At 35.8% G+C, this 26,746-nt stretch overlaps 2 protein-coding genes and 1 long non-coding RNA gene across 6 annotated transcripts in view; 1 reads left to right on the top strand and 2 right to left on the bottom strand.

The window, feature by feature from the left end:
* Positions 1 to 6,227, bottom strand: part of LOC139958752 (uncharacterized) — a 97,354-nt gene extending 91,127 nt beyond the window's left edge. Inside the window, exons 1-2 of one of the 2 annotated variants that reach the window (XR_011789853.1) lie at positions 5,539 to 6,227; positions 5,057 to 5,097 (exon numbers count right to left, since the gene is read on the bottom strand). This is a non-coding gene — a long non-coding RNA (uncharacterized lncRNA). The remainder of the gene's footprint in view (positions 1 to 5,056; positions 5,098 to 5,538) is intronic. The other variant, XR_011789854.1, reaches the window with a different exon arrangement.
* LOC139958751 (histamine H2 receptor-like) lies at positions 317 to 13,127 on the top strand. 2 transcript variants are annotated; one of them, XM_071956072.1, is made up of 2 exons: positions 317 to 464; positions 7,037 to 13,127. In XM_071956072.1, exon 2 carries the CDS (start codon positions 7,203 to 7,205, stop codon positions 8,226 to 8,228), a length of 1,026 nt encoding a protein of 341 aa, XP_071812173.1. In that variant the 5' UTR covers positions 317 to 464; positions 7,037 to 7,202; the 3' UTR covers positions 8,229 to 13,127. The 2 variants fall into 2 exon arrangements, with proteins under 2 accessions (XP_071812173.1, XP_071812174.1); XM_071956073.1 differs by lacking the exon at positions 317 to 464 and adding an exon at positions 3,114 to 3,621.
* A 150-nt stretch (positions 13,128 to 13,277) lies between these two features.
* On the bottom strand, positions 13,278 to 26,673 carry LOC139958746 (polyribonucleotide 5'-hydroxyl-kinase Clp1-like). 2 transcript variants are annotated; one of them, XM_071956062.1, is made up of 13 exons: positions 26,561 to 26,673; positions 25,893 to 25,952; positions 24,354 to 24,434; positions 23,130 to 23,242; positions 21,989 to 22,115; positions 21,310 to 21,423; positions 19,756 to 19,954; positions 18,792 to 18,881; positions 18,118 to 18,218; positions 16,806 to 16,944; positions 15,868 to 15,948; positions 13,859 to 13,952; positions 13,278 to 13,434 (listed from the first exon to the last, which is right to left on the bottom strand). In XM_071956062.1, exons 2-13 carry the CDS (start codon positions 25,920 to 25,922, stop codon positions 13,323 to 13,325), a joined length of 1,281 nt encoding a protein of 426 aa, XP_071812163.1. In that variant the 5' UTR covers positions 25,923 to 25,952; positions 26,561 to 26,673; the 3' UTR covers positions 13,278 to 13,322. The 2 variants fall into 2 exon arrangements, with proteins under 2 accessions (XP_071812163.1, XP_071812164.1); XM_071956063.1 differs by having other exon boundaries at positions 26,565 to 26,652.
* Positions 26,674 to 26,746: the final 73 nt, after the last annotated feature.

Genomic DNA, 26,746 nt, shown 5'->3' with positions numbered 1-26,746 from the left:
CATTGCCAAGTGCAGCTATACAGGGCATGTTATTTATTTTATTTTTGTAACTTTATTGATTTTTGCTTTTATAATTATTATAATTATCATTGCTGCTTTACCTTTGTTTCTTATTATTTAAGGATTCCACGGGTTTGGAATTGATGATTGATTTTACCACCTTTGCCGACCTTGTAAAGAGTAACGCTGATACATATTGCAAAGTTCAAATATTGTCGATCATTGAAACCCCGTTTACTTTATATAAATACAAACTAGTCGATAGTTTCAACGGCAGCCTATAAACAACCATAGTTATCCATAGTTGTCTCGATACGGTAAGCCTATACAGACAATGTCAAATACGATGCACATTAAACGATGTCAATGTCTTCTTTGTGAGGAGGAAAAGACTGGTTTTGGATCATAGGCTACCTAAACGGAAAATAATATGCCAAGTTGGAAGGCCCTTAAACTGATCAGTGGTAAGATTTTCATTCCTTTATATTCGTATTGTTAACGTCATCACAAATGCAGTAGGCCCTACGTTGATTATATATACAAGCTGTCTCCGATCCTATGACGTATCAGACCATTAGCTTATTTTATGGTGGACCTTTGTTGCATATGCCATTATACATATTATAAATGGCTGTGGAATGATTTCCTTTCAAACAGTTTCGAATTATAGAAAGACTGAATGCTATCTACCTATCTATACACATGCCTATGCCTATATCTATTCCTACATATATATTTATATTGACACCTGTGCCTTTATACAGTATATATGCCTCTATCTATACCTATATATATACCTATATCTATACCTATATCTATACCAATATCTATACCTATAACTATGTATAACTATATCTATATAACTATAGCTACATCTATACGTATATCTATTCCTATATCTATTCCTATATATATATTACTATATACATATATAACTATATATATATATATAACTATATATATATATATAACTATATACATATATAATTATATATAACTATATACATATATATAACTATATATATATAACTAGATATAACTAAATATATAACTAGATATATAACTATATATATACATAATTATATATATATAATTATGTATAAATATAGTTATATATATAGTTGTATATAGTTATATATATATATAGTTATATAAATATATTATATGTATACACATATATACACATAAATATATACATATATATAGTTCTATAAATATATTATATGTATACACATATATACATATATATATATATATATATAATATATATATATATATATAACTAGATATATAACTATATATATACATAATTATATATATATAATTATGTATATAGTTATATATAGTTATATAAATATATTATATGTATATACATATATACACACACATATATATATATATATATATATATATATATATATATAGTTATATAAATATATTATATGTATACACATATATACACACACATATATATATATATATATAATATATATATATATATATATATATATATATATATATATATATATATATATATATATATATATATATATATATATATACTTATTACTATGCCTTTATATATTCCTTTCATTCTTTCAATACTTCGCATGCTGTACATTTGTAAGTGATATATAGAGTAACTGACGTCACTAACGTAGTTACGCATGTGCAGCCTGTCATATAGTTCATAATGCTACCGACATAATTTTTATTAAAATAACGCATTAATGCACTTAAAACCTGATTCATAAAAGTAACGTGCCAAATAAAATACCAAATTAATTAATAACATGTACAACGCATTAGATGATCAAGGCAAAATATAGGGGGAAAAAACAAACAAACAAAACAAAGATGACTGTAAAGAAAAAAAAATCGGTTACGGGCTTGCTTAAAGCCTACTTCATAGTAGTATCTAATTATAGAGAAATACAGGAACACTATGAGAAATATTAGTACTAAAAATGAAAAGATTTGTTCATAACGTTTGCAACAAAAGAGAGGGCATGTTTGTACTTTCTGTGTATGGTTTGCCATATTCACCAGGAGCGACGAACTCTTTTTGTCTTCACTCTATTTATGCAAACTTTTGTGAAATGCATATTCAATTAAAGAAGAGACTTGTAATATGCATATTCAATTAGAAAAGAGACTTGTAACATGAATATTCAATTAGAAAAGAGACTTGTCAGCCAGTTGGGACAATTTCCTAAAGCTAGTACCTCTCTAAACTGTACTCCAATATCATGCTCTCAAAGCACTGGTATTGTCAGTACAAACAGTTCCTAACTTTGATCTGATAGAAGCATGATATTCATACTGCTCGTACTGACAATACGAGTGCTCTGAAGCGGGACGTGACACTACAGTTTAGAAACCAAATTTTCCCATCTGGATGGACTTGTAACTTTGATATTCAATTAGAAAAGAGACTTGTCTATAGCAGAGAACAAGTCCAGGTTAACACTGAAGAACGACGAATGTCACAACTCAGAGGGTGTGTGGGGTGTATAACGCAATTCCCCTCTTCAACTCAAAAACTCAAATTAGTTATCATTATCAGAACCTTGCGTGTAGATATAGTTAGACCTAATTTCAATCCTAAATATGCCCTACAATGCACCATTTGACGTCTAACATATAAACTGTTAACGGGGAGGCTGGGGAGGGCCGGGGAGGGGGGAGGGGAGGACCTAACTACCGACATAGTCCCAAAAGGAGTCTACAGTTACTTGCACAAGAGAATGTGTGCCTCATATTGCTTTCACATGTTGCCCGATTTGTGTTATACGCGCTTTTATCTCTATATAGATATTCTGCATACCAGAATACCCATTGATATCATACATTGTTGAAATATTGTGGTTGTTTAATTTTAAATAGCAATTATGTTCGTTCTTGTCCAAGTTGTTTTGAAAGTAGACTGCATCTATTTTTCTTTTCAATGAATATTTTCCAGCTTCGACGTAATCGTCCAATGAGAAAGCAGGATTTCTGTTCTCTATTTACGGGTTGTACATATTTTAATCATGTTGAGAGATTCTTTACAACTTGACGCCCAAAAGTAGAAATTGTCCTCTTTCTGACTAACACGGACTGTTCAGCAATATTGTAATTATTGTGTTTCGCTTGCCTATTAATATACGGACTATTGATTTTTACAGGCCTGAAAACGTTTAACTCTCCAATTTACAGCTTTATATATATATTAAAAAAAAACTCGTTAATATTGCAACATCAACAACCTTGTACCACGCACAGATATTTTCAATTCAGTTATCGTGCAACAGGATACATGCCCTTTCCGTGACTTTGTATTTAGCGTGTAATTTACGGGTATAACTGTTACATCTACTGGGAGTCGTCTTAATTAATTAAACGGTCTCCACCCGTTTTATAGCCTTCCAGTTAATTACAAACGTCGTCGCAGTACCAAGTTGTTGTTTTTTAAGACTCTACGGTCTGAAACAGAACTTTTCAGTTATAGTTAAGAGTGTCATTATTGCAACAAGTCCTCGAAACAAGTAGGCTGAGCGTTCGGATTGTGAAAAGGTTTCAAAATTGACTGCTGTTTATTTACGCATATATGACAGTATATGGTTTAACTGTTATATAGTGGTGAGTCTTTCCTGTGTGTTGCCTGTAACAAAGAGTAGATTTTGCTGTCGCAATATGTATTGATATTTATCGCAAATTATTTAGTACTACTTTCATCCATGATGTGTAGTTATGTTGTCATATTGTGTTGATACTGCTGTCGTAATGTGTTGATACTGCTGTCGTAATAGTGTTGATATTGCTGTCGTAATATGTTGATACAGCTGTCGTTATATGTCAGTGATACTACTGTCGTAATTGTGTTGATACTGTTGTCGTTATATGTCATTGATACTATTGTCGTAATAGTGTTGATATTGCTGTCGTAATATGTTGATACAGCTGTCGTTATATGTCAGTGATACTACTGTCGTAATTGTGTTGATACTGTTGTCGTTATATGTCATTGATACTATTGTCGTAATTGTGTTGATACTGTTGTCGTAATATGTTGATACTGCTGTCGTAATGTGTTGATACTACTAACGTATTATTTCTATACTGTTGTCTGCATTAAATGTCGATACAGATGTTGATAAGTTGTCCATTAGTTAATTACTGCTGTCGTAAAGTGATGTTGTTGTTTCGTAATATGTTGATATTTGCTGTCGCAGTATCTTGATAGGCAATCCAATTAGGTCGACACTGCTATCATAGAACTGATACTGATGGTGTCGTAATATGATACTGATGTTGTAATATGTTGACAGTGCTGTCATAATGTGTTGATACTGAAGTCGTAATATGTTGATAATAGTAACGGAATTGCATAATTCGGTCGCTATCGAAACCGCTGTCGATATTGCCTACGGTAGGTAAGCCAATATATTGAATTGTGCATTCGTAACGTGATAATGTTGTAATATATGTTGGCATTACTTTCCTTATATGATACTGCTGTCGTGATATGTTGATAGGTTGACAAAACAATGATTTTATACTGCTTTCGAACAATGTTGATACCGCTGTCGTAATTTATAGATACTGCTATCGTAATATGTTGAAACTGCTGTCGCGATATGTTGATACTGCTGTCGCGATATGTTTATACTGCTGTCGCGATATTTCGAGACGGTTCTGTCGATAGACAGTCCAGTATGGTTAATACTGTTGAAGTGATATGACACTTCTGTCGTAATATGTTGATAGACAATTCATTTATATAACACTGCTTTCGAAAGGGAGCCTGTAGAGAGATTTCCTTAACTTCAAAAACTTTATAATTACCTAGAAAAAAATCATTCCTCTTTTCATGGAATCTTTTTCACGATAGTCAGCGCCATTTCTCACATAATGTTCCGTTAATGAGTGAGACGAAGGACCGCAGCGCTAAGAGCTGAACCCCAGAAAGTTGTTGAATTAAGCCGAAATGTAAATCGTTACAACTGAGTCGCGTCTAAGTTGACACATCAAACTTGCAGTAACCAAAATATGTAAAATAAAGGCTTGTACTTACCTGCAGGAATCTCTGGATTGTGGCGAGTCTTGTTATCCAAGCTGAGAAAACAAAAATTCAGATATTTCCAAATATGCAAGCTACTTTTCACTTTTCTTCATGATTTCAAATACCGCAGCAACAACATGGTTTACACGATCCAAAAAATGGAGTATAGGCTTACCATATAATTATCAATAAATTCATGTCATCATATTATATCAGATATATATATATATATATATATATATATATATATATATATATATATATATATCATATATATATCATATATATATATATATCATATATAATTATATATATATATATATATATCATATATTACTTAGCATATTATCATTATGTATAATTCAACGTATACAATTTTTAAGAATAGTCACCCAAGGTATCGCAATAACGAACACGTTGTGAACCGCGGTGCCGGGAGTTTACACTTCAAAATTTTAATAACCAAAACATGTAAACTATAGGCTTCTACTTACCAACATGTATCGATGGATTGCAGTGAGTCTTGTTATCCACGTAGGGAAAATATCCAAATATTCCAAAATTCAAAATTGAAAACTGGCAAACTCCATTGCTTCCGTCCAAACAACTTGTGTTTTATGAATCCAAACGGTAACGTTCAATGGAATAGTCTCCGGGCACGGTGTTCCTTTCCAAAGTCGCGGTCCTTCCCGAAATACAAATGTTTGTTATAATATAAGTACATTACAACTATAGTGTTATGCGGAGAACGTCAAGTACCCACATGTTTCAAAACAATTCGACTTTACAATGCTTTGAAAGAAATATGCAATTAAACGTTTTCTCAATGTCCCTTTCCAAAGTCGCGGTCGTATATTGCGGTCCTATATTGCGGTCCTATATTCCCGAAAAACGACTGTTTGTTATTATATCAGTACATTACAACTGTAGTGTTAAGCAGAGAACGTCATTACCCACATGTTTCAAAACAAGTCGATTTTACAATGCTTTGAAAGAAATATACAATTCATCGTTTTCTCAATGTTCCTTTCCAAAGTCGCGGTCCTATCGCAAACTTTCCAAAATACTATAGTCTGTTAAAATACTAGTACGTTACAACTGCAGAGTTTTAGAGGATGACATAAAGGAAGGATTCCACGTGTTTCAAACAAATCGATTTTATAATGCTTTGAAAGAAAAAGCGGATAAACAGGAATTAGCATTCGCCCCTTAAGAAAACAAATTCATCCTTAACAGACAATTGCACTAAGGAATTCTAAGCTGTTGACGTGAATGCACTGAATATTCAAATTAAATATTCAAATTAAGGCAAAGCCTTATGCATACCATTGTTGGATGTTCCCATTTTTTCTAATCACTACCTCAGTTCAGCTTAGTCCCAAACGTGTTTATGCTAGTCTGAAATCGTTATTCTGTCTTATCAGCCAATGAGGTTACCGGAAACGGTTTGGGGGGGGGGGGGCAAAATAACATATATAGTGTCCGAGCAAACAGGCACTGTGTCTAAAATTATGAGTAGTATATTGACTGATGATACGTGCACAATTAGATTGCTCCCAAACCTTTTGACTCGCTTCTCGGCCTATTGGCTAAGATCATGTGTATAGTATATGTTCCCCTTCAAGGGGAATCGTGATACACACCTGACGATGATCACACAGTCACAGGCCCGGGACTGGGGTTAAGAGCGGATCTGTCGTTCTTGTGATCTATGTTTAGTAACAGATATTTGCATGTGCACACGTGACCAAATTTGCTTTGCAAGATCTTATAAAAAATGGTGATTATGATGATGACGATTATAATAGACATACCCATAGCCATAGTTATAACCATAGCCATAGTTATAACCATAGCCATAACCATAGCCATAACCAAAATAATATTAATAATAATAATAATTCATCTCATTCACCTTTTTAGAAAAAAAGGCACTTCAACGAAATAATGGAAATCTTATTCTAAAATATTATCACTTTGTTTCTCCTCCAGACCAGGAATGGACATTTCTGACCAGACTGACGGCCAAAATTACACTACGAGGATATTTCAAATCTGAGAAAGCAAGATTCCTGCATCTGATAAATGAAAACCGCGTTTTACGGACATTTCAATCCCATAACTAACCTCACTTGTAGAATCTCTCTCTAAAACTGACATGGCGACCACACCGGATACCGAGACGATCCCTGGACCGACGGTTCGAGTGTACGACCATTACGTGGAACGCGTTTTGTACGCCACTCTTATAGGGCTGATATGTATCGTGGGGACGATTGGCAATTGTTTAGTTATCATCGCGGTGTCTATGAGTCGAAAACTCAGAACTAAGACAAATGTGTTAGTCGTGAACCTCAGTGTCGCTGACTTAATTAGCTGCCTCAATCTACCGTGGATGTCCATCGCTGTACTCAGTGAACACGGCTGGCCCCTCCCTGACTGGATTTGCAGTTTAGAAGGTGGCGTTATGATTCTTAGTATAGGTTGCAGTCTTTACACTCTTGGCGGTATCGCGGTTAGCCGGTGTTGTCTGATAACCTTGTCACGTGCGAGATATCACGATCTGTTCACGACCTTCAACATGACAGCCATGATCATTTTCTTCTGGCTGGTTCCCATAGCTATCATCGCAATCGCGGTATCTTTCGGTAGCGATTTTCTCGGTTATAGTGAACTGTATAGTATGTGCATATGGGATACCCACCACGACAATGCAAAACTCTTTAACATCATCCTGATGGTGGTTTTTTACCCGATACCTCTCGGTGCGATATCGGTGTCATCGTATAAGATCTGGTACTTTGTCCGGTCGCACACAAGGAAGATCGCGAACGCGACCATGATGCAGCCTAAGGTAGCTAACGTATCAGGTGGCATCGGTGCAGGAACTACGGCGGTGAAGAAGAACCATTTCAGTAAACGTCAAATGGCGGTTACCAAGAACCTGTTCTTCATAATCGCGATGTTTTTAGTTCTTATGAGCCCGTACGGTATTCTTCTGGTCCTCCCTGGCGGCGAAAAGTTAGTTCCAGGATTCGGTGTTATTCTCTTATGTAATTCGTGTATTAATCCTTTTATTTATGGAACGAGGCATCCGGACTTTAAGATAGCATTCAGGCAATTGCTGAGGTGTAAAACCAATTTTCAAATTGCGAGGGAAAGTTCTTTCCGTCCTGAGACGTGAAACGGCTATCTATTTTGTGTTTGCTATATACGTTATAAATCAACATTCCCGCCAACGGGCAGACTGAGGGGATAATAATTCAGCGTGGAGATCAAAATAACGCGTAATATACTTTAAGAAAGAAAACAGAGAGAGACAGAAAAAACACAGCTTGAAATCAAATATCAAGATTTCCCTAGGGCCATTTTAAAAAAAAACTTTCATTATAGATACGCTTCATCTGTTCGGAGCCATTTAACAAAAAACAAAAGCTCTGAATTTATTAATTTTCACATCAGCTTAATATGTCTGCTATATTTTGTTTTATTTTTATTATCATAACATTATGCTTTTACTTAACTCCTAGGCTATATACCGCTCAGAGTAGACCTGTTGTTAAGTTCTCGTCTAAATTTATTATTGCCATCGATAACATGAATATTTCAAACCGTAAGTACCACTTCATTTCACTTAGAGCGAGTGTTTATCATGGGGGGGGGGGGGGGTCGCAGGTGTATGGATAATTCATATCATACTAAGCAGTGTACTTGCGAAAATGAAAACTCGACAAAGTGCAAGTCGGACATTTGCACTAATGCATGTTCTATACTAAAATATTTAAATTTAACGCACTGAAAGCACTTTCTAAAATGGCATCTTACGTGATAAACAGACTTCCTGGTTAAGTCGTAATAAACCAGCAATTATCCTTGATCGGATCTCTCTGAAACGGCATTAAATCAATCTTGCTTAAAGACTGAAAGTAACAAAAACTGTCTTCACGAATAATTGATTAGATAGTTATCTCTCAGTAAAGTACATAAATCTAGGACTATTCGACTTAAGAAAAGTGTGCAGTTATATGTATTGCAATAGGCACATTAATTTAGTTACTGTATAGAATAAGTGAATGTTAACTTTTTGAATTTACCTTACGATACGTCGCCATCATTTCCATGGAAAGAAAATAATGACAAGCTATATATCCACAGTACTTGCTGTTCGTTCTGTTTTTTTGGACTTTGAGGTAAGGTAAACTAATGTTATCCATATAATTTAATCTTTGATTATTACACTATCTCGACAAAATGATATGATTTAAACTCATTGCAGACGTTTTCACATACAGGAACAGACCATACCTCCTACTAGATACATGAGAACTTTGAAAAGCCTAGGCTATGTTAACTTAATTTATTTACCTACAAGGGCTTTCTGCAGTATAAGATATTGCAATTTGTTCAGTTTTTTCCTTCCCTTATATCTCTCTTTGGACTGAATAAATGAATAAATCAGTGAATGGTTGAATGACTCAAAAGTAACAGTGAGGAAAACTGTGTTTAGTTATTAAGCAAAGTCAAATCAAAAATATGAAAAAAATTGATTAAAGGTAATCCTAATGCAGTCTTTGCCTGAATCAAATATTCAAAAGTATTTGATGACAACTGTAAACATTTATGAAAATCTAGATTTATATTTCCAATCGCAAGATTTGAATTTCATCTCAGTTTCCTAATCATTTTTTCGTTGTTGTATAAGTAGGATATAACCACTTCTATGACTAACAAAATAATCCAAAAAGAAAACAAGGAACAGAAAATCAAATTTTGAGGTATATAAAAGGAAAAACAAATGAAATATTAATAACGAGAAAGCTATAAAAGTTGTAAAAATGTATTTTAAAGTTTGAAAAAAACAAAACAATATACAAGTAAAAGACTGGTTGAACAACATGTAAAGGCATCTTTTTTTATTTTTTTTATTGGTAAACAAACTATTCTCTCGAATAAGAACTGAATTATTTGTAATTATCTAACAAAATAATTCCAAAAAGTAACGATTTATGGTTATGGCAACAGATGAATCCCCGTGTATGTATGGTAAATAAATCCAATTTCCAAGCCATAAAATAACGTGACAACATTACAAGTCCGCATCTCTCAAGGGGCGTATCCAGGGATTTAAGGAGGAAGTAGTTGTGGGTCTGCAGTCGTTGAAGAAGATGGGTCTGGGGACGGTCCTCCCGCAGCAACACTTAAAAAATGTAACATGTGAAATGGTGTATTCTGAGGCATATTTAAACCATGCAAGGTTCCCGCTAATTATGACTGTATTTTTTCTTTAAATCTGCGCCTGATCGCAATGTGACATTTTGGAATATTAGCCGATATCTCTACCGACGCAGGAAATTATTTTTTCTGATAAAAGGAACGAGAACTTGTTAAACCGTCCAGTATGCCACCTATTCTGGTAGGACTTTCAAAGGAATATGAAGGTGTATACAATGGAAGGTCATGCACTAAACATACTTATTGTTAACCTGTGGTGAAAAGCAGACTGGGGCACTAAGTGGGGTTGCCATCCTAGACGAAGAAAGAGAAGCTGAATTTTCAATGAAACGTACATTATGTTCAAAAAATCTAATTTCAACACTTTTCATTAACAGAAGGCTTTATACTTGGGGGGGGTCAGAAAACACCATTACGTGACGTAACATTGTAGAAGAGCCAACGTACGTCTACCCGACTGTTGTGTTCCTTAACGTTAACTACGTCATCTTCTACATCTTACCCGTTTTGAATATGTAGCGTAAGTAATACATACCTACATTTCCATATACTTAGAGAATGCTAAAAAGTGGTCATCGACTTATGACTCTCTATCATATTCATCGCTCTACATGGCCATATGAGTAATGAGGCTCTCCAGCCACGCCCCAAAATGAACAAAAGGCAGTCGGTCCAATCTAGTTCCGTGAAACTTGACAAGTCGCAGGGTCTGACTAGAGGCGTTTGTAAGATTTCGGAGGTTGGGGAGGGGCAGTACCGACATATGGGGAGTGGTCAAAGGGGAGAGGCCAATCCCACAGGCTCCCCATTTGTGCATGCAACTGGCCCTGCCAGCAGATCTTAGCGGTATTTTGAGTACTTTGAGTTGAACACTAAATAGTGTTTACAATATCGTTTGTAGTTTTTGAAGTTGGGTTCTTTTTGAAAAAAATACTTTTGAAGCTTCATGGCAGAATTAATTAATCTAAGCATCTTTAATAACTTGTGTTTTCTGAAACACATTTCTTTCTGTTCGACCAAACTGCACACATGAGTGTAACATTGAACTAGTCAATCACCAAGGGTGTCGTATGCAAGTTCACCCGGCGTGTTTCTGTATCTTTCACACGATCATGTCACTTTAATAAATTCAGAGATCTCTTTAAACAGTACAGATTACGCACATTATTACCGATACCACAGCCCCCCTTGTTACACCCCATTAGATCCCACAAAAGCAATTAAAAAGGAAAATATATCCAAAATATCCGTCAGGAACTTTTTCAACAATTTTCCATTTTGAAAAAAAAAAAAATTAAAATTAGCAAACATTTTTTTATTTTTTACGAAGGTCATAAAAAAAGCTGACTAAGCATGGTGTAATAAATCTAGTGAAGACGGAAGCACGAATTGAGACTCACGTTATCGAGAACGTATTACGAAATGAAATTATCTGATGTCCTTGAATTTGTCATGAATCATGGATTTGACATATAAAGAACAGTGACTGTACTCCTAATAGTACATCCACATCTATCACTAACACAGATATGCTGTCACACACACCATTTTCCAAACTTAATGAACTGAAGTCAGTACTACAAAATTTTACTTTTTAATACAGAAATTTCATGCACAATCTTTCAGAAAAAAAAATAGAAAAAATGTGAGGAAGTCATGACAAATGAGAATGCATATTCTGAAGCTTAATAAATGATTAACCCGCAGAATTTCTGATATTGCCATGAATTTATATCAAATATTGTCATCCATCAATGTGCTACTTTGGCAGTCGCAATCAAGGTTTCTGGAACATATGTTAACTGTTGCGACCAGATTTTTTTTTTCTTTCGAAATTTGAAAACCAATGAAAGTTACATTCGTTAGACTGTCTACACTAAAGAGCAGTTATTAAAACTCTTATTTTCAAATTTCAATTTTTTTTTCTTCAAAAAATGTTTTACTTAATGGTTTTGAAAGAAAAGATGAGAAATTAGGTCACAGGTGAACTCAAAATGTGTCAACACTGTTGGACTATCTTATAACACACAGCATAAATTTTGCACTGGATCTCTCTAAATCTTAACCAGCTGAGGGCAGATTTATCAAGAGGTAAATATTATGATGTCTTTTAACATCAATTCCTAGTTCAAAACTTTGTTACTTAAAGTTTCTGTTTGCATATCTTCTTGTTGTTGACAGGCACAACTGGGTTTAAAGAAAACTCTCCAACCAAGAAATCATCTGTGCTTGCTTATGTAGCCCATTTGTTGCTCGTGCAGCTCAACGATCTGTAAATTATGGAGTGGGGTGGGGGGGGGGGGAGCGACCCAGAAGAAAGTTGAGAACATTTCGCAATGTATCTGCAGACCTGGAAAAAATCTATCAACAGTTTGGGGACCTTGCCGACAGAGATCGGTTAAGTTATTTCTTTTTACATCGAGTCCACCGTCCTATACAGCTTTTCATACTTTCTGAGGCATGAATTGTGACTGGTGGGGTAGGGGTGGGTGGGGTCTGGTCATCAGGGCTCATTCCTCCTGGGCCATAGAACTAAAAGTTTGCAGAACCTCTGGTATAGCCCATTCTGTACAATACATTCTACCATTAGCATATTTATAAGGGTCGTGTGTAACCCGACCTGTTTTCCTTTATAAAACAACAGATAGCAACTCGTTGAGTTTTCTTCGCTGTACACGTATTTCCCATTCAAATCAAATGACACTTGCAAAGTGGTTGAAAACCCAAATGACATTATTTAAAGTTGATCCGCTGATCATCAAAGATGGTAGCTGTAGTAGTCATTCACAGTTGATCCGCGGATCATCAAAGATGGTAGTTGTAGTGGTCATTTAAAGTGATCTGCGGATCATCAAAGATGGTAGCTGTGGTGGTCATTTTAAGTTGATTCGCTCATCACCTTCATGCATATTTGCACCCTCCACACGTATTCAAACATTCCCAACACACATTTAAACACGTTTCTTCTTCGGATGAGTGGTAGCTCTAGTAAGTATTTTCGAATCACGAATCTGAAACCATAAGGCAGACCTTTCCTCATGATGTCTCATTTGATGTCCATAAACCTGACGTCGCTAAGCAACAAGTATCTCCTTGGCAATGGCCTTGGAGCGGGTGATAAAACTTTGAAGGTCTGCCTGTCCATGTTCACTTGTGTGCTGAAATATAAAGAATGCATCAATCACATATAAGGCAGACAGTACCACTGATTCATGTTTAAGCCCCCCCCCCCAAAAAAAATAGGGAAAAACATAGAGAAGGGGAAAAACACACAAAAAAGAAGGGGAAAAAAACATCAAAAATTTAATCATTGAAACTTGAATCTGTCACGTCAAAGTGATGTTTATCATAAAAGTTCAAAAATAAAGAAGATTTATCATTTACTTCAAAACTGAACTCTATCCAGTGCAGTGATGGAGAGATGATTGCTTTACTGTGTATTGCACACTTAGGAAGAGAGTTTGTATGAAAATTATAACTTTCTTCAGGAAACTGCTTTCACGTAGTTCATCTTTGCATGATTCAGGGTTATCGGTGTTATGGTACTTTCGTTTTTTTTAATTCGTTTCTGGTTCTACTTACACACATATAAAGCCGGCTACATTAGTTGTTAACAAATCTTCTTCTTTGGACTTCGCCAGACTGACGCTGAGAATGTGATGAGCCAATTCTTGACCTGAGAAAGAAGAACATATCAGCAGTAGATAACAAGAGATGATCCAATCTAAGGGGGGGGGGAGTGTGGGCGAAGGGTGGGGGAAGGGTGGGGAAGTGTGGGGGGAAGGGTGGGGGAAGGGTGGGGGGTAGGGAAGGAGCATCATTTTATCAAAAATAGGGGGAGGGGAGGGGTATTATCTCAACCGAAAAGAACCCATTCAAAATATTTCTAACATATATCATGAGTTTTGCTCACATTATTATGGCAATCTACTAAGTAATAAAAACTTCCCCTTACTTATGAATATTCATTAGCTAGTACACATTAACAACATTATCCATGTCATTTTCAAACCAGAACAATTTCTTATGGAACAGCAGCTCTTTGATCCTTGGTCGTCAAACCGTCCAAACCTACTGAGCTGATTAGACTAATCCTAAATTTGTGACCAAATGAAGGCTAATCTGCCAGTAATAAACGCATAAATGATAATTCAGTCCTTGACCTCTGGTCGACTGGACATATTTCAAATTTGTATGAAACTCAAATTTGATGGTTTTAAGGCAAAATTTCCAAATTTTACGCCGCTATCTGAAATAAAACCTGACTCGATGAGCAGATGGCCGAGAATTGATTATTTAACAGAATAAGAATATTGACCAAATATCGGCTCAAACACCTTTTTTTGTGTTCTCAAGTATTTTGGTTCATGTTTCTGTCCTTCATCCTAACTAGGTAATTGGCTGGGGATTCTTCCATTCCATTCTGCAATTCTTTTCAATTCAGGTGGTTAACTCATGTACAAACTTTACACTAATTTCAAAATTTAAGGTGAATATATATTCACACTGAGACGCTGAATCGATCGAATCTGTCTGCATGTATATACAAAACTTAAAATAGTGAGTGACAAAGTATAAATGAAAGGTTTTCGGAGCTTCAACCGTTATTGGACCAATTGCGACACCAATTTTTGACTTGATAAAAATCCTGTATCATACAAACCTCTTCACTAGTGTTTATATCATTTTATCACAAGAAATTTATAAGTTTCTTACAAGTGACTGTCACATGGTCCTCACATGGATTAATACGCATTCTTTTAAACAGAAATTGGTGATCCCTTTGCCAGAAATTTATTAACCAAACCTGCCAAGTCTTATTAAGAAAGGAAAATTTCAGCTGATCACAGAGCTAGATTCTTTGTAGAAGATGAGTTCTAAATATGTAAATACTTATTGAAATAATTAGTTTCCAAAAATAATATTCACTCATTTTCATATGTTCATAATTCTAAAAGCAACTCAGAAATTCACATTTTTATTGTCACCTTTTCATTTCTTTAAAGTTAAAGATAAACTGATGAGCTACAGTGTTTTGAAATTTTGGTATGGAATCCTGCTCTAACTATATTAAACTAAAAGTAAACCTTTAACTCTTAGAAAGCTGTGATGAACATATATCTTCTAAAAAAAGATAGCAGAATTAATGACCTTGCCAAACGGTATGAGGAATTCCATTATGAAATGAATTTAAAAAAAAAAAAACATTAAAATAGTGAGACACATGTGGTCAGATGATGTCAGATTTAGACTTGATCAAGCCTTCTGACTTGTGTGTGGAGAATCAGTAAATCTGAGATATCTCCCAAATGGAATAAGATGTTTCTTAACTGTTTTTTTTTTTGGGGGGGGGGAGTTGTCCATGACAGTAACCTCTATCGTGTTTAGTACAATAATGATGGTTGGGTTTGTGTCTCCTTGCCTGTGGAGGTGGGGGAGGGAGGGTGGTTGGAGGCGGGGGGGATGAGTTTTCCATAACAGTAACCTCTATCTTGTATAGACCAAAATGATGGTTGGGTTTGTGTTTCCTTTAAGTTAATTTACATACTTGGCTGTCCATGCAAAAACTCAGGTTTATATTCATGACTCACTTGGCTGGACGGGTACAAGCTTGGTTTGGTTATCTTCGGGCATCATCCCCAGAGGAAGACAAGAGTTGGGGACTGTCGGAGCTGAGGACGAATAAATATTAAAAAGCATAACAGTAGCAAAACAGTAACATTACAGTACCATAACAGTAGCACAACAGTACCACAAGTCATACAACAGTGACATATCAGAAGCATAACAGTAACAAACCAGCAACAAATCTGTAACACAACAGTACCATAACAGTAATAACAGTGACATAACAGCAGCATAACAGTAGCATAAAGTAGCATAACGGTGGGGTGGGAGTTTACCCTGCCTTAAAGCTGCTTTGAATTTGAAATTTGAGTAGGATAAAATAATGTACTTGTTAAAGGGTGACCTTAAGTCCTTTTGAGATGTCACCGACTATTAACAACCACTGCTATCACATTCAGTATGTATTTCTATAACACTTTTACTTTTGAGATAAGCAAAAAATGAGTAAAGACAAATATTAAACTTCTTCAGTGAGAATTTCCCATGTTTGAGGTCATATGTATGGTGGGTGAAGGTGGGTTAATATGGGGTTTCTTTTCATTTGTTTTCCTTTGTGTTTGTCATACAGGTAGTCTATTGTTCGGTACTTGCTATTAACCCCTAAAGGGGAGAGGTTAAGGGGGTTTACTTCCTTTCATTGTTATAATTTGTACTTTTCATACTTAACTCTTTGTACTCTACATAAGAGAAAACAAGTACATAAATAATGAATAAACTAAAACCTAATATGCACAAAGAAATGATACATTTTTGGACTGCAATGTATCAGAATCCGTTTGTGTACCAATTGAGAAAAGTGAGAAACTTATTTTCATATGCACACTTGGTCAAGATGAACCCCCCCCCCCCACCTCCCTAGAAAAAAAGCTTGATATTTTATGTCACAAGATATGTCAATTACCTCCAATCTTGAATATTTCCACGTCTGAAAACCTGACGTCGAACACGTGCGGATAAAAGCAACCTTCGTGGCCGTAAAAATACTCTCTCACTTTTTCATCCCTGGAGTTCCTTCTGAAATTCTTACTCCTCTCAACAACCTTGACGAGACAAGAAAAGATATTTTATGTGAGAAATAAGAGAGTTGATAAAAAATGGTTTTGTTAACAAGAAAATCAAAACACAAGAAACACATGTAGTGGCAATTGTGGAAAGATGGAAGCAATTTACTGGTAACCACCAAACTCACTCAGACCTGAAAGTACATGTCATTCCATCTCTAAAGTCATCTTAAATGATATTCAGCTTTGTGAGTCGATACCAGCATTTAACAGTTGAAATCAATTTGGTCAAAATTGGAAGGATATCAAACTTGGCTGCCGGAGGAAAGATAAGGAACTTTAGCACAGCCTATTTAGTCCACAAAAACTGTACCATGTGTCAAAAAAGGAATGTTTAACAACATTAAATTTTCCTGCATTAGATTAAACCATGAAAAGAATAGTTCAAAGGGCATTCTTTGTAGGGGGGGGGGTTGGGGCTGGGGCAGTATTTAATGTTACTTTCCCTTAATCTGTAGTTCACATGACTATATGTGATTTGGTGGAAGGTTCTTTGACGTTTTTTCTGGTGTTCTAGGATAAATATGAAAAAGTTACTCAACTTTTTCTCTATTTTATAACTCGCTGATTAAGAGTAGCCAAAAGGTTGAAACCATATAGATAATCGAAAAAGGGTATCTCATTATGCATGAATATTACATGACATGGTCGGAAAATGGCACAAATTCACGGATCCAATGCAATAAGCAGCCTTGTTGTAAAGCACCAACAGGTGGAGAGTGTCTAACATGCAGTATATACAATCAGTCACAAAAACTAATTTATCTTCATTTATGGTGTTCCAGTGTTCCATGTAGTTAAATACCATGTTGAGGCAGGATACATACTCCTTAATCGAATGCTTACCCCTCCAAATTTTATTATTTCAAAAAGTGTATTTTTGTTGAAAAATAAGAAAAAAGACTTCAATTTGAGGCAGGATATATACTCCTTAATCCAATGCTTACCCCTGCAAATTTTCTTATTTGAAAAAGTGCTTTTTTGTTGAAAAATAAGAAAGATAAATTTCATTTTGAGGCAGGACATATACTCTTTAATTCAATGCTTACCCCTCCAGATTTTATAATTTATATAAGTGTATTTTTGTTGAAAAATAAGGAAACAAAAATTTCAATTTGAGGCATGATATGTACTCTTGAATCCAATACTTACCCCTCCTGATTTGGGTTGAAGGACCACTTTGACGAATGATGGCATATCTCTCACCAACTCATTGTAAAGCCTTTCTTGATCAAGAACGATTATAACATCGACTATGAAAATAAAATAAAAAAGAATTAGAAAAAAAATCAATAAATTTCATCAAATTCATTCTTGCTATTATATCTGTTCTAATTTAAACCTTATTGCTCCCTCCAAATCTTTGAGAAAATTTCCAAAAAGAAAACAAATATATTGTAATAGATTTTTAATTTCAGATTCAATCTTTGCCCAAAAGGCAGATTTTCTGTGTTTCATTACATGTTTGATTTCAAAATTTTAAGTCTCTTTATCTTAATTGATTAAAATAGGTAAAATTGGAAGAATTAAGAAATGAAACAATAGAAACAATTTATCATATGAATGACTGGATCTGTTTGCTTATTCAAAGGATGCAACTGTATGATCTACCACTGGTGTGGAGTGCATCCCCATATTAAAGGTGAGGGGGAAAAACATACTCCTGCACACCCCCTCCCCCACTCTTCAAAGTGAGGACAGCAGCTGCACCTGTCCCTATGCAATAATCATGAATTACACAACTCGAATACATTTAACACATTCTGTATCAATATGTATCTAACGGACAGACAGACAGACAGACACAAGTTGTCTGATCATCTAACCTTCAAAGGCCTGTGCGGCATGAGTAATGCACTTATATCCGTCTCCTTTGATCCAACCGCATGTGTTTATCACACAGCCACTGATGTCAGCTGTAACGGGCAAAAACGAAAATGACAAATCTTCAGAAAATTAAGAAGTCACTTCATTACAACCTTTCTCCAAACATGAAACATTATTGTAAGATCTTCTTTCACAATTATACATTTCTCCAGCAATTCAACAAGCTGAAGGGCTGTGAACTATTTTTAACCATCATTTTTTACTTCTGTGCTGAAAAGTACGTCTCGTAAGTGGAGGTTGTTAATTACACACATGAAAGTTAGTCGTATTAATACAGAGCTTGACTGTAACACATATTTGTGGTATGGATGACATGGATAATAGCTGACATTCCTTTTCACGCTTGTAATCCATGTTACGTAAAGTAATTTTTCCGAAATGTTACTAAAAACTTGAAACAAAAACATTTCATCTGAGGTGTGACCAGTTGGCAGTCAGACCATATACCATCCAGATGGTAAGCCGTTGATAAAAAATCCTACCTATCACTATCATTGATGACAATTGATTTCAAACGAAGATTTATCGTGAGCCAGGAGCCACATATAATGCACATTACAACAATTGAACAGAACAGGTTGATAAGTTCTGCCATAATTGAATGAAGTATCTTAACACCCAAGAAATTTAAAAAAAAAAAAATCCATTGCACCCACACTAGCAAAAAATATAAAATAAAAAGCACACTAGCAAAACAATTTTTTACTATCACTGTTACCTGCAGAATGGTTGTACAAGGCACTAAACTCATGAAATATAAATCATGATCATGTAAAACATATTCCATGATTTTGATCTAGTTTTTTATGCACACCATTTTTTGTAAACACAGACAGTCGCTTGGCGATTTAGAGAGAATCTGAGAAGAGTGCCAAAGATTCTGTATCTCCCGTTACCACTCACCCTTAGGATTGGTTCTACATTTCATATTAAACACTTCTGCAAGTTTAGAGGTGAGCATGGTGTAGAGCTTCATGTTGTGGGACGGAGTGGTGGCTCCGAAATGGTAGACGAGTGGCGCCGTCAGTGAAAATCCCTCCTCCACGTCCGCGATACGTTCTACGAGCAGCGAACCCAATGTACCCGGTACTGATATTGCATTCTGTAAAAGTAATACAAAATTTATATACATGAACAAGGCAGAGGAGGTGGGGATGGGGGGGGGGGGTAAAAGGATGGCCTGCAGGCAGCGAGTGAGGCACAACGTGTGTAGTTTTCTGCTGCCCGAGAGATGGTTTTCAAAACACCTGTAAATGTTGCACGTGTAATCGCATAATATCTTAGGAATGTGTTCAGCCAACCTTAATTTAACCTGAAACAATGATTTACTGAATAACCAAAAAGTTTTTGTTTTTGTGTGAGCTGCTAGAATTTGTAGGCAGCCAATGTTTTATTGCCACTATAACAGTTATTTCAGTGTACTTGGAGCTTCACACTAAATGATAGAAATCGCAATGCAGCATTCAGCATGTTCAGTTCAACTTTTCTATGGTAGCAAAATAGCATACAAAAATATTCGGAAAATAAACTTCCAATGAGATTGTTAAGACAAAAGAAAAAATTGAGAATACTGACCAGGTGACTTTACTATAACAAAGTTTCCACAAAATATGTCACCTTACCCTTCGTTGGAATCAATCCCTGTCAAACATGTTTTGCTTCAATTACTCAAAAAAAAACGTAGCGATGAGCATAATGTGTAACCGAGGGTCAACGCCAAAGGATGTCTTTAGTCTCAAATTTCATGTTCACTGATTTTCTCCTTCAGACTCCTCCAACAGGGATGGATCTCAATTTTTCAACATACAGTAAGCTCCAAGATGCCATTTAAACTTTGTTTGACCCAAGGCCAAACACTTCCACAGTTTAGAATGCTTAGTGACCTCTTAAGAGTCCGGTTTAGACTAATTCCAGTAAAGATGGCTGCTTCTGCTGCTTCTTTGAGGTGGCATACTCCTATTAGAGTCAAAATCCATCCGCTCGATTGTTCTCCTTCAGGAAAAGTGCCAAAAAGCAGCAGGAGAACATCTTTTTTTGACCTGTTATCAATCATGATCTAGTTTTGTGTGGCTTGCATGTTGAAGAGCATGAATGGAAGTACATGTGGTGAGAAAATTAGGTCAATGGAGGCAATTTTAGACCCCTTTAGGCCTCCCAGGAGCAGTGTAGGAAAATTGTTTAACTACTGAGTGAAGAGGTTTGTTTACAAGTGACGAAAACTTCCGGCTTGGATAGCAAAAAATCTGCGAGGTCATGGCACGGAAAATTGATGGTGCCATGAAAGGTCAACTTGTCAGCTATTCGGTGATGGGTAGCGTTAAGCTAGTGAAAACTTCTATCTAGACTTAAAGACCATATTACGTTGGTGATTTAGTGTGTAAGTCAATGGGGCTTTTAATGGGCGTATGCTACCTTGAGGGCTAGGGTCAGTTTGAAAGTTAACATCTGTGATCTTACCTGTCCGATATCTAAATCAATGAATGTTGGTTTCCTCCCGATTCTAGCAGCATAATTAAGCAGTAGACGACAGAGAGTGCTCTTGCCGACATCTCCAGGACCTACCACCATGACCTGTAGGTTTACAAAGGAAATTCAGGGCTCTTGGTTATACAGTTTGAACAAAAACATAAAAGACACTCATGTCATAGATGATGTCAAACAAGAATGTTCCCCACTTATAATGTACAAAATCTAACAAAAGATATATAAATATCAAGAAAATCCACACAAGATCTTACAATTGTGGCTTTTAAATTGACAAATCCCCCTCCCCCCCCCTCTCTCTCTAATAAGGGTCATAATAATATTGAGGATTTATGAAGCGCAGACATATCCACCGATAACGATGCTCAAGGGGCATCACAATATTACCCTGGTCAACGATAACCTGTCGAACATAGAGACAATCCTTTCAGATGGCAGCAGCTAAACAGCACCCAACAGACAGTTTATCTCACAGGTCCCCATTGATACACCATGGTGAAGAGAGTCAATGGAGATAATGTGTCTTACCCAAGGACACATCGCAACGATCTGGCCAAGACTTGAACTTGCAATCCTTAGATCACAAGTCCACTGCCTTGATCACTGCCTTGATCACAATGCTCTCTAATGAATATAAACGACTAATAGTTACCCGTGGTCCTCTACTGCCATCTGTCTCTGCCTGTTGCCTCATCTGATCGAGGGCAGCATGAGTATTCAGGTAAATCAACATCGGGGTGTCCTTGGATTCGTAGACCACTTCAGGTTTACCCTTCATGTGAGGACTAGTGTTAGGGAACACAACAGTTTTTATTGATGGTAGGATTGATTGAAGAAGTGAAGACAAATAGAAGACTGAATCTGAGAGAAGTGACAAATTCACAAAAGGGAGATATCATGACCACTCTCTAGTTTTCTTTTCCTGTGCAAACAAAGTGCCCTCTGACTTCAGTAGTTGACTTAACTCTTACTGTGATCCACCTCTTGAAAGTTTCAAGAAAACTGGAATGGTTAATTTGGAACCTTGTTGCTTGAACTGTCAGTAATTTAAAGAAGTTTGCAGTATAAAGTTCTCTCATTTTCAAATATGTATGAACAGAAATTTTAAATTAGTTTGTTGATCAGTATCATAACTGACGTCTACAAGAAAAAAAAACAGGCAGGAAGTCATCGGCAACATACATTGCTGAGGCTAAAAATCAGGCGAATGTGAAAAAAAAAGAAAAGAGAAAAAAAATTACAAACTTAGTAGAAACTAGCTCAAGTAAATTTGGTGAGAAATGTACTACAGACATGAAAGGTAAACAGCTACTTCCAAATTAGGATCATGTTGCCTAAAGTTGACACAAATATTCATAACATAGTTATACATTTGTATCGTACTAAGCACTACTCAGGAAGTGCAACAACCTAACATGCTTCGCAAGGACAGAGCATGAATGTTTTTAAGACCAGTGCAGTGAATTCCAATTAGTTGGGCCAAACATTGATTTCAAGTATCATAAAAAATTAAAAAAAAATATAGAAAAAAAAGAGGAGGGGACAGGGGTGCTCTGTTTGGTTGATTTTATTATAATTTGCAAGTTTGTCAAGTCCTTGTTTGTAAACTATTTTAAAATTCACTTGACAGCGAAATTGCCAAATCTTTCTCTGTGAAATGTTTCTTTTTCAAATGGCAAAATGTTATTATTTTGATAGCCTCAGCGTATTTCCACGATACCATTTGCGCATCACTCAGTGGGTACAACCGACAAAACATTTGAATCATTAGTTTGTAAATCAAAAAGGATATGATGACAGTACATCCATGCCAAGTAAATATTGCAGCTTTTGCACCAGATTTGAACTTGTAAGTCCTCTCAAGAAGAAGTTCCGTACCAAATATTTCCGCTAATCCCTCTTTAATCTGGAAGAAAAGAAGACAGATAACATGGTTCCAGACAATTATCCTGTTTTGTGATGAAAGTGTTGCCTTATGTTTCATGTTCAAATATATGCCAAAAATAACCTTTAAAATTTCTGTTCATCAATAGGAACACTCTAGTTGATCATTAGTATAAGCACATTTGAGGAACAAAATTTCAAAGACGGCCTTCCTCAACACACAAACAAACACCATACAATATTGAAGACATGTTTCCAAAATAGAATTCAAACTACATTTTCCTATAAATTTCCTCCAATTCCAAAAGTTGCTTTAGCTGATACTGTATGGTGGGTAGCTCCGTCCATGGAGTGGACTATGTTGTATATAGAGATGTTGAATTAATGACAAGTCTTCCTCTTATTATTGCTGTATTAATAGTATCTACCTAGCATCTGGTAATATGGAAGGAGAGGTCATGGGTCTTATTAACCCCTGTATTGGGCATTTGCAATTTTGGGTGTCAACTGTTAGCCTTAAAATTACCAAGACTTGTGCTTGGCCACAGACCCAACATCAGATTAGATGATCTTGTCTGTTAGAAACACCACCAGAGTGCCATCTTCAATCGGATTACCACAAAACTGAAGGATCTTAGCTCCTCCTCACTAACTTTGATTCCCCAAGATATTGGCTCAGCAACGAGATGAACCGTGAATCAAAATTCTGGCTTTCTTCTCTGTAAAGTAACATCCTACTGGGAAAAAGGCTAACACAGGTACGAGGTGAAAATACTGGCCCGTCATGTGCCTAACAATTAAGTACTAATCTATGAAAATTCCTACCTGGTACAGGGAGCCACCTTCTTTATGTTGGTATGTACAGCAATATTCAACTACTACAGTCATATGGACAATTTGGTTTTATACAAAGAAACACAATTTTTCAAAGCTTGCTCTTGGATTTGCACTATTAATGCTATGAACTGCGATCTCTGACTTGAAACAGACAACTAGCTTTGAAAGTAAGACAAAGGTAACATATAGTCAAGGTTCCTTTGTACATAGATATTTAAAGCGGTTTTAAGTGGACAGGTGAAGAAGAATAGTAAAGGTTTGTACTGTCCTATTTAAAAATAAATCAATTAATGTACCTCTATTTCCACGGTTTCCTCATTATCCACTTCAAATCGCAACTCTGATTCTCTTCCCAGTGGGTACTCTGTGCCATCGAGCTGCAAGTTTATTAAAGACCATGATTATTTATATACCAGGAAATAATTCAGTGTTCAAACTTGGCGTAGCAGTTTTCAACACTCTTAACTTCGTTCCTTATATGTACGAAACAAAGGCTATACTTTACATCTTTAAGCACTGGTATAGCAATTCACACATTTTTGCTATGTGATATTGGATACAACCATATGGACAATTTGCTTTCATACAAAGAAACACAATTTTTCAAAGCCTGCTCTTGGATTTGCACTAAGAATGAATGAACTGCAATCTCTCTTTGGAAACAGACAACTAGGGTTGAAAATTTATTTGCTGTACACACAGAATGGCAGAATGAGAGGAGTGGTATACAAATAGCAGAGAATGTTACCAGATGACATTGATGTAAACTTGTTTAATTTTGAAAGTCACCTAGAACTGGTTTTATGGGTTATCTCAACTTGTGTGATATGGTCATCAAACCGTCAAAACTATCGATGAGGTGTTCGATTCGCAACAATCTTTTTTATGTAGGAGCGGTCAGTTATACCTTTGTCCATACATTTTGAATTGTTGTATGGAAAATCAACGTCAATGTTTGGACAAGCTTTGAGGGAAAGTTTGGATTGTCTGAGGGACACCACCCTTCCCTGAATAACAGCCTGAATGATCTCTATTCTCATTTTTTTTTTTTTTATATATATCCACTGATTCACCAGCAACAAATTTTAACATGAAGATACAACTTCTTCCTCTTCCTTGCTGACACTAAGGAATGTCTGACTTCATTACTATAAAGCACTCCATATATTATAGGATGGGGGAAGAGGAGGGAGTGGAGTGGCTTGCACAGGATTTTAAAGATGGAGGGAGGTTTAAAATTTAGACGTTAAATGGTGAATTCTTAGGCATGTTCAGACTATAAATTAGGTTCACAACTAGCTCTAAATGCAAAGGTTGTTTCAAGAAAATACTCTTTTAAGTTTTTGTGTGTGGTTCAACAAGGGGATATAATTCTCTAGCAGTGGTCTAATTCTTTCCCAGATCAAAGCAAAAATTCTTGCAACTGAGGATGGAAGATGTGGGAGGGGGTCGTGGTGGTCCTTGCTACTGGGTAGGTGGGAAAAGAGATCTATTGTAATACTTTATTCTAGTACAGAACTGTCCATATGTGGTATGCCCAAAATCGCACATCACTGTGATATTATCAGAATGTGCTTACCTCTTTGGCCGTTTTGATAAGAATAAAAAACAGTGATGTAGAAAGGTCTGTGTATCTGGCAATATTTATTGCATCGGAAAAGTGGAATCAATCAGTCCCATATACTATTTTGTCTTTTCTAAATTCAGAGAATATGCCATACTCAAAAAATTAGGAGTATCCCATATTACCTAAATGACTCTACATTTATGCAAAACCAAACAAATCAAATCAATAAATGTCCAATAAATTGTACGTGAACAGAAACGCAGCTTACCTTAGTCTTTCCTTCCTTTGGTTTTTCCATAATGGCAACCAGTCCAAATGATGGTTATTGCTGCACAAACAAAGCAATTTGATAAAGAAATGCAAACTAGTCTATAGTAACAGTGATGCTATAAACACTGTGAGCAGAGATGAATGAGCAATACACTATATTGTGGTTGTAATGATAATTTCGTTTAACTTGTATAAAAGCAGTATTAATTCTTACTGGCCAGTAGTTTACATGGAGACACAAGCTGATCAAAGCTGTCTGTATTCTGTATGAGGTATCCCATACTAGGCTAATGGTATAGGCCCAAAGGCAATTCTTCTTTTGAACCACAATATTAAGCAGTCACTTTAAACAGAATTGATTGATTGTTCTTTGTGGAAACTGTCAACCGGTTGGTCGGTTACTCGTACATATATAGTGAGTAAGTATCGACTAATACCACCACGAATTGAGAATGAGCTGCTAGTGGATGACATTCGCACAATTGGTATTAACACATAACTACACGCTACCTAGCCTTATGGTACCTTAGTGTAATAAGAACGTGGAAAGTAAAAAAGTGATGGCTAAAAAATATATATTGGGAATTAATTGCGTTAGTTAATTGCTTATAACGATAACGGAATAATGGAATATTTCCTTAGAAAATATAGAGCCGCAGAAATTACCCACAAGTAAGTCTACCAAGACTGGCTAGGTGAAGTCAAAAGATAGATCTAAAGGCTTAGGAGAGCATCCAATTTTTCTCTGCATCAACATGTCATTGTCAACGCATGCGTACAGAACAGAAAAGAACAAACCGTAGCGCTGGTGTGAAAACATTGTACGTCCAAAGTCCGTTGCTATACACTAAT

The sequence above is a fragment of the Apostichopus japonicus genome, chromosome 18, assembly GCF_037975245.1.
Source record: "Apostichopus japonicus isolate 1M-3 chromosome 18, ASM3797524v1, whole genome shotgun sequence".
Classification (NCBI taxonomy): domain Eukaryota; kingdom Metazoa; phylum Echinodermata; class Holothuroidea; order Aspidochirotida; family Stichopodidae; genus Apostichopus; species Apostichopus japonicus.
This window is presented reverse-complemented; position numbering and strand designations above follow the sequence as displayed.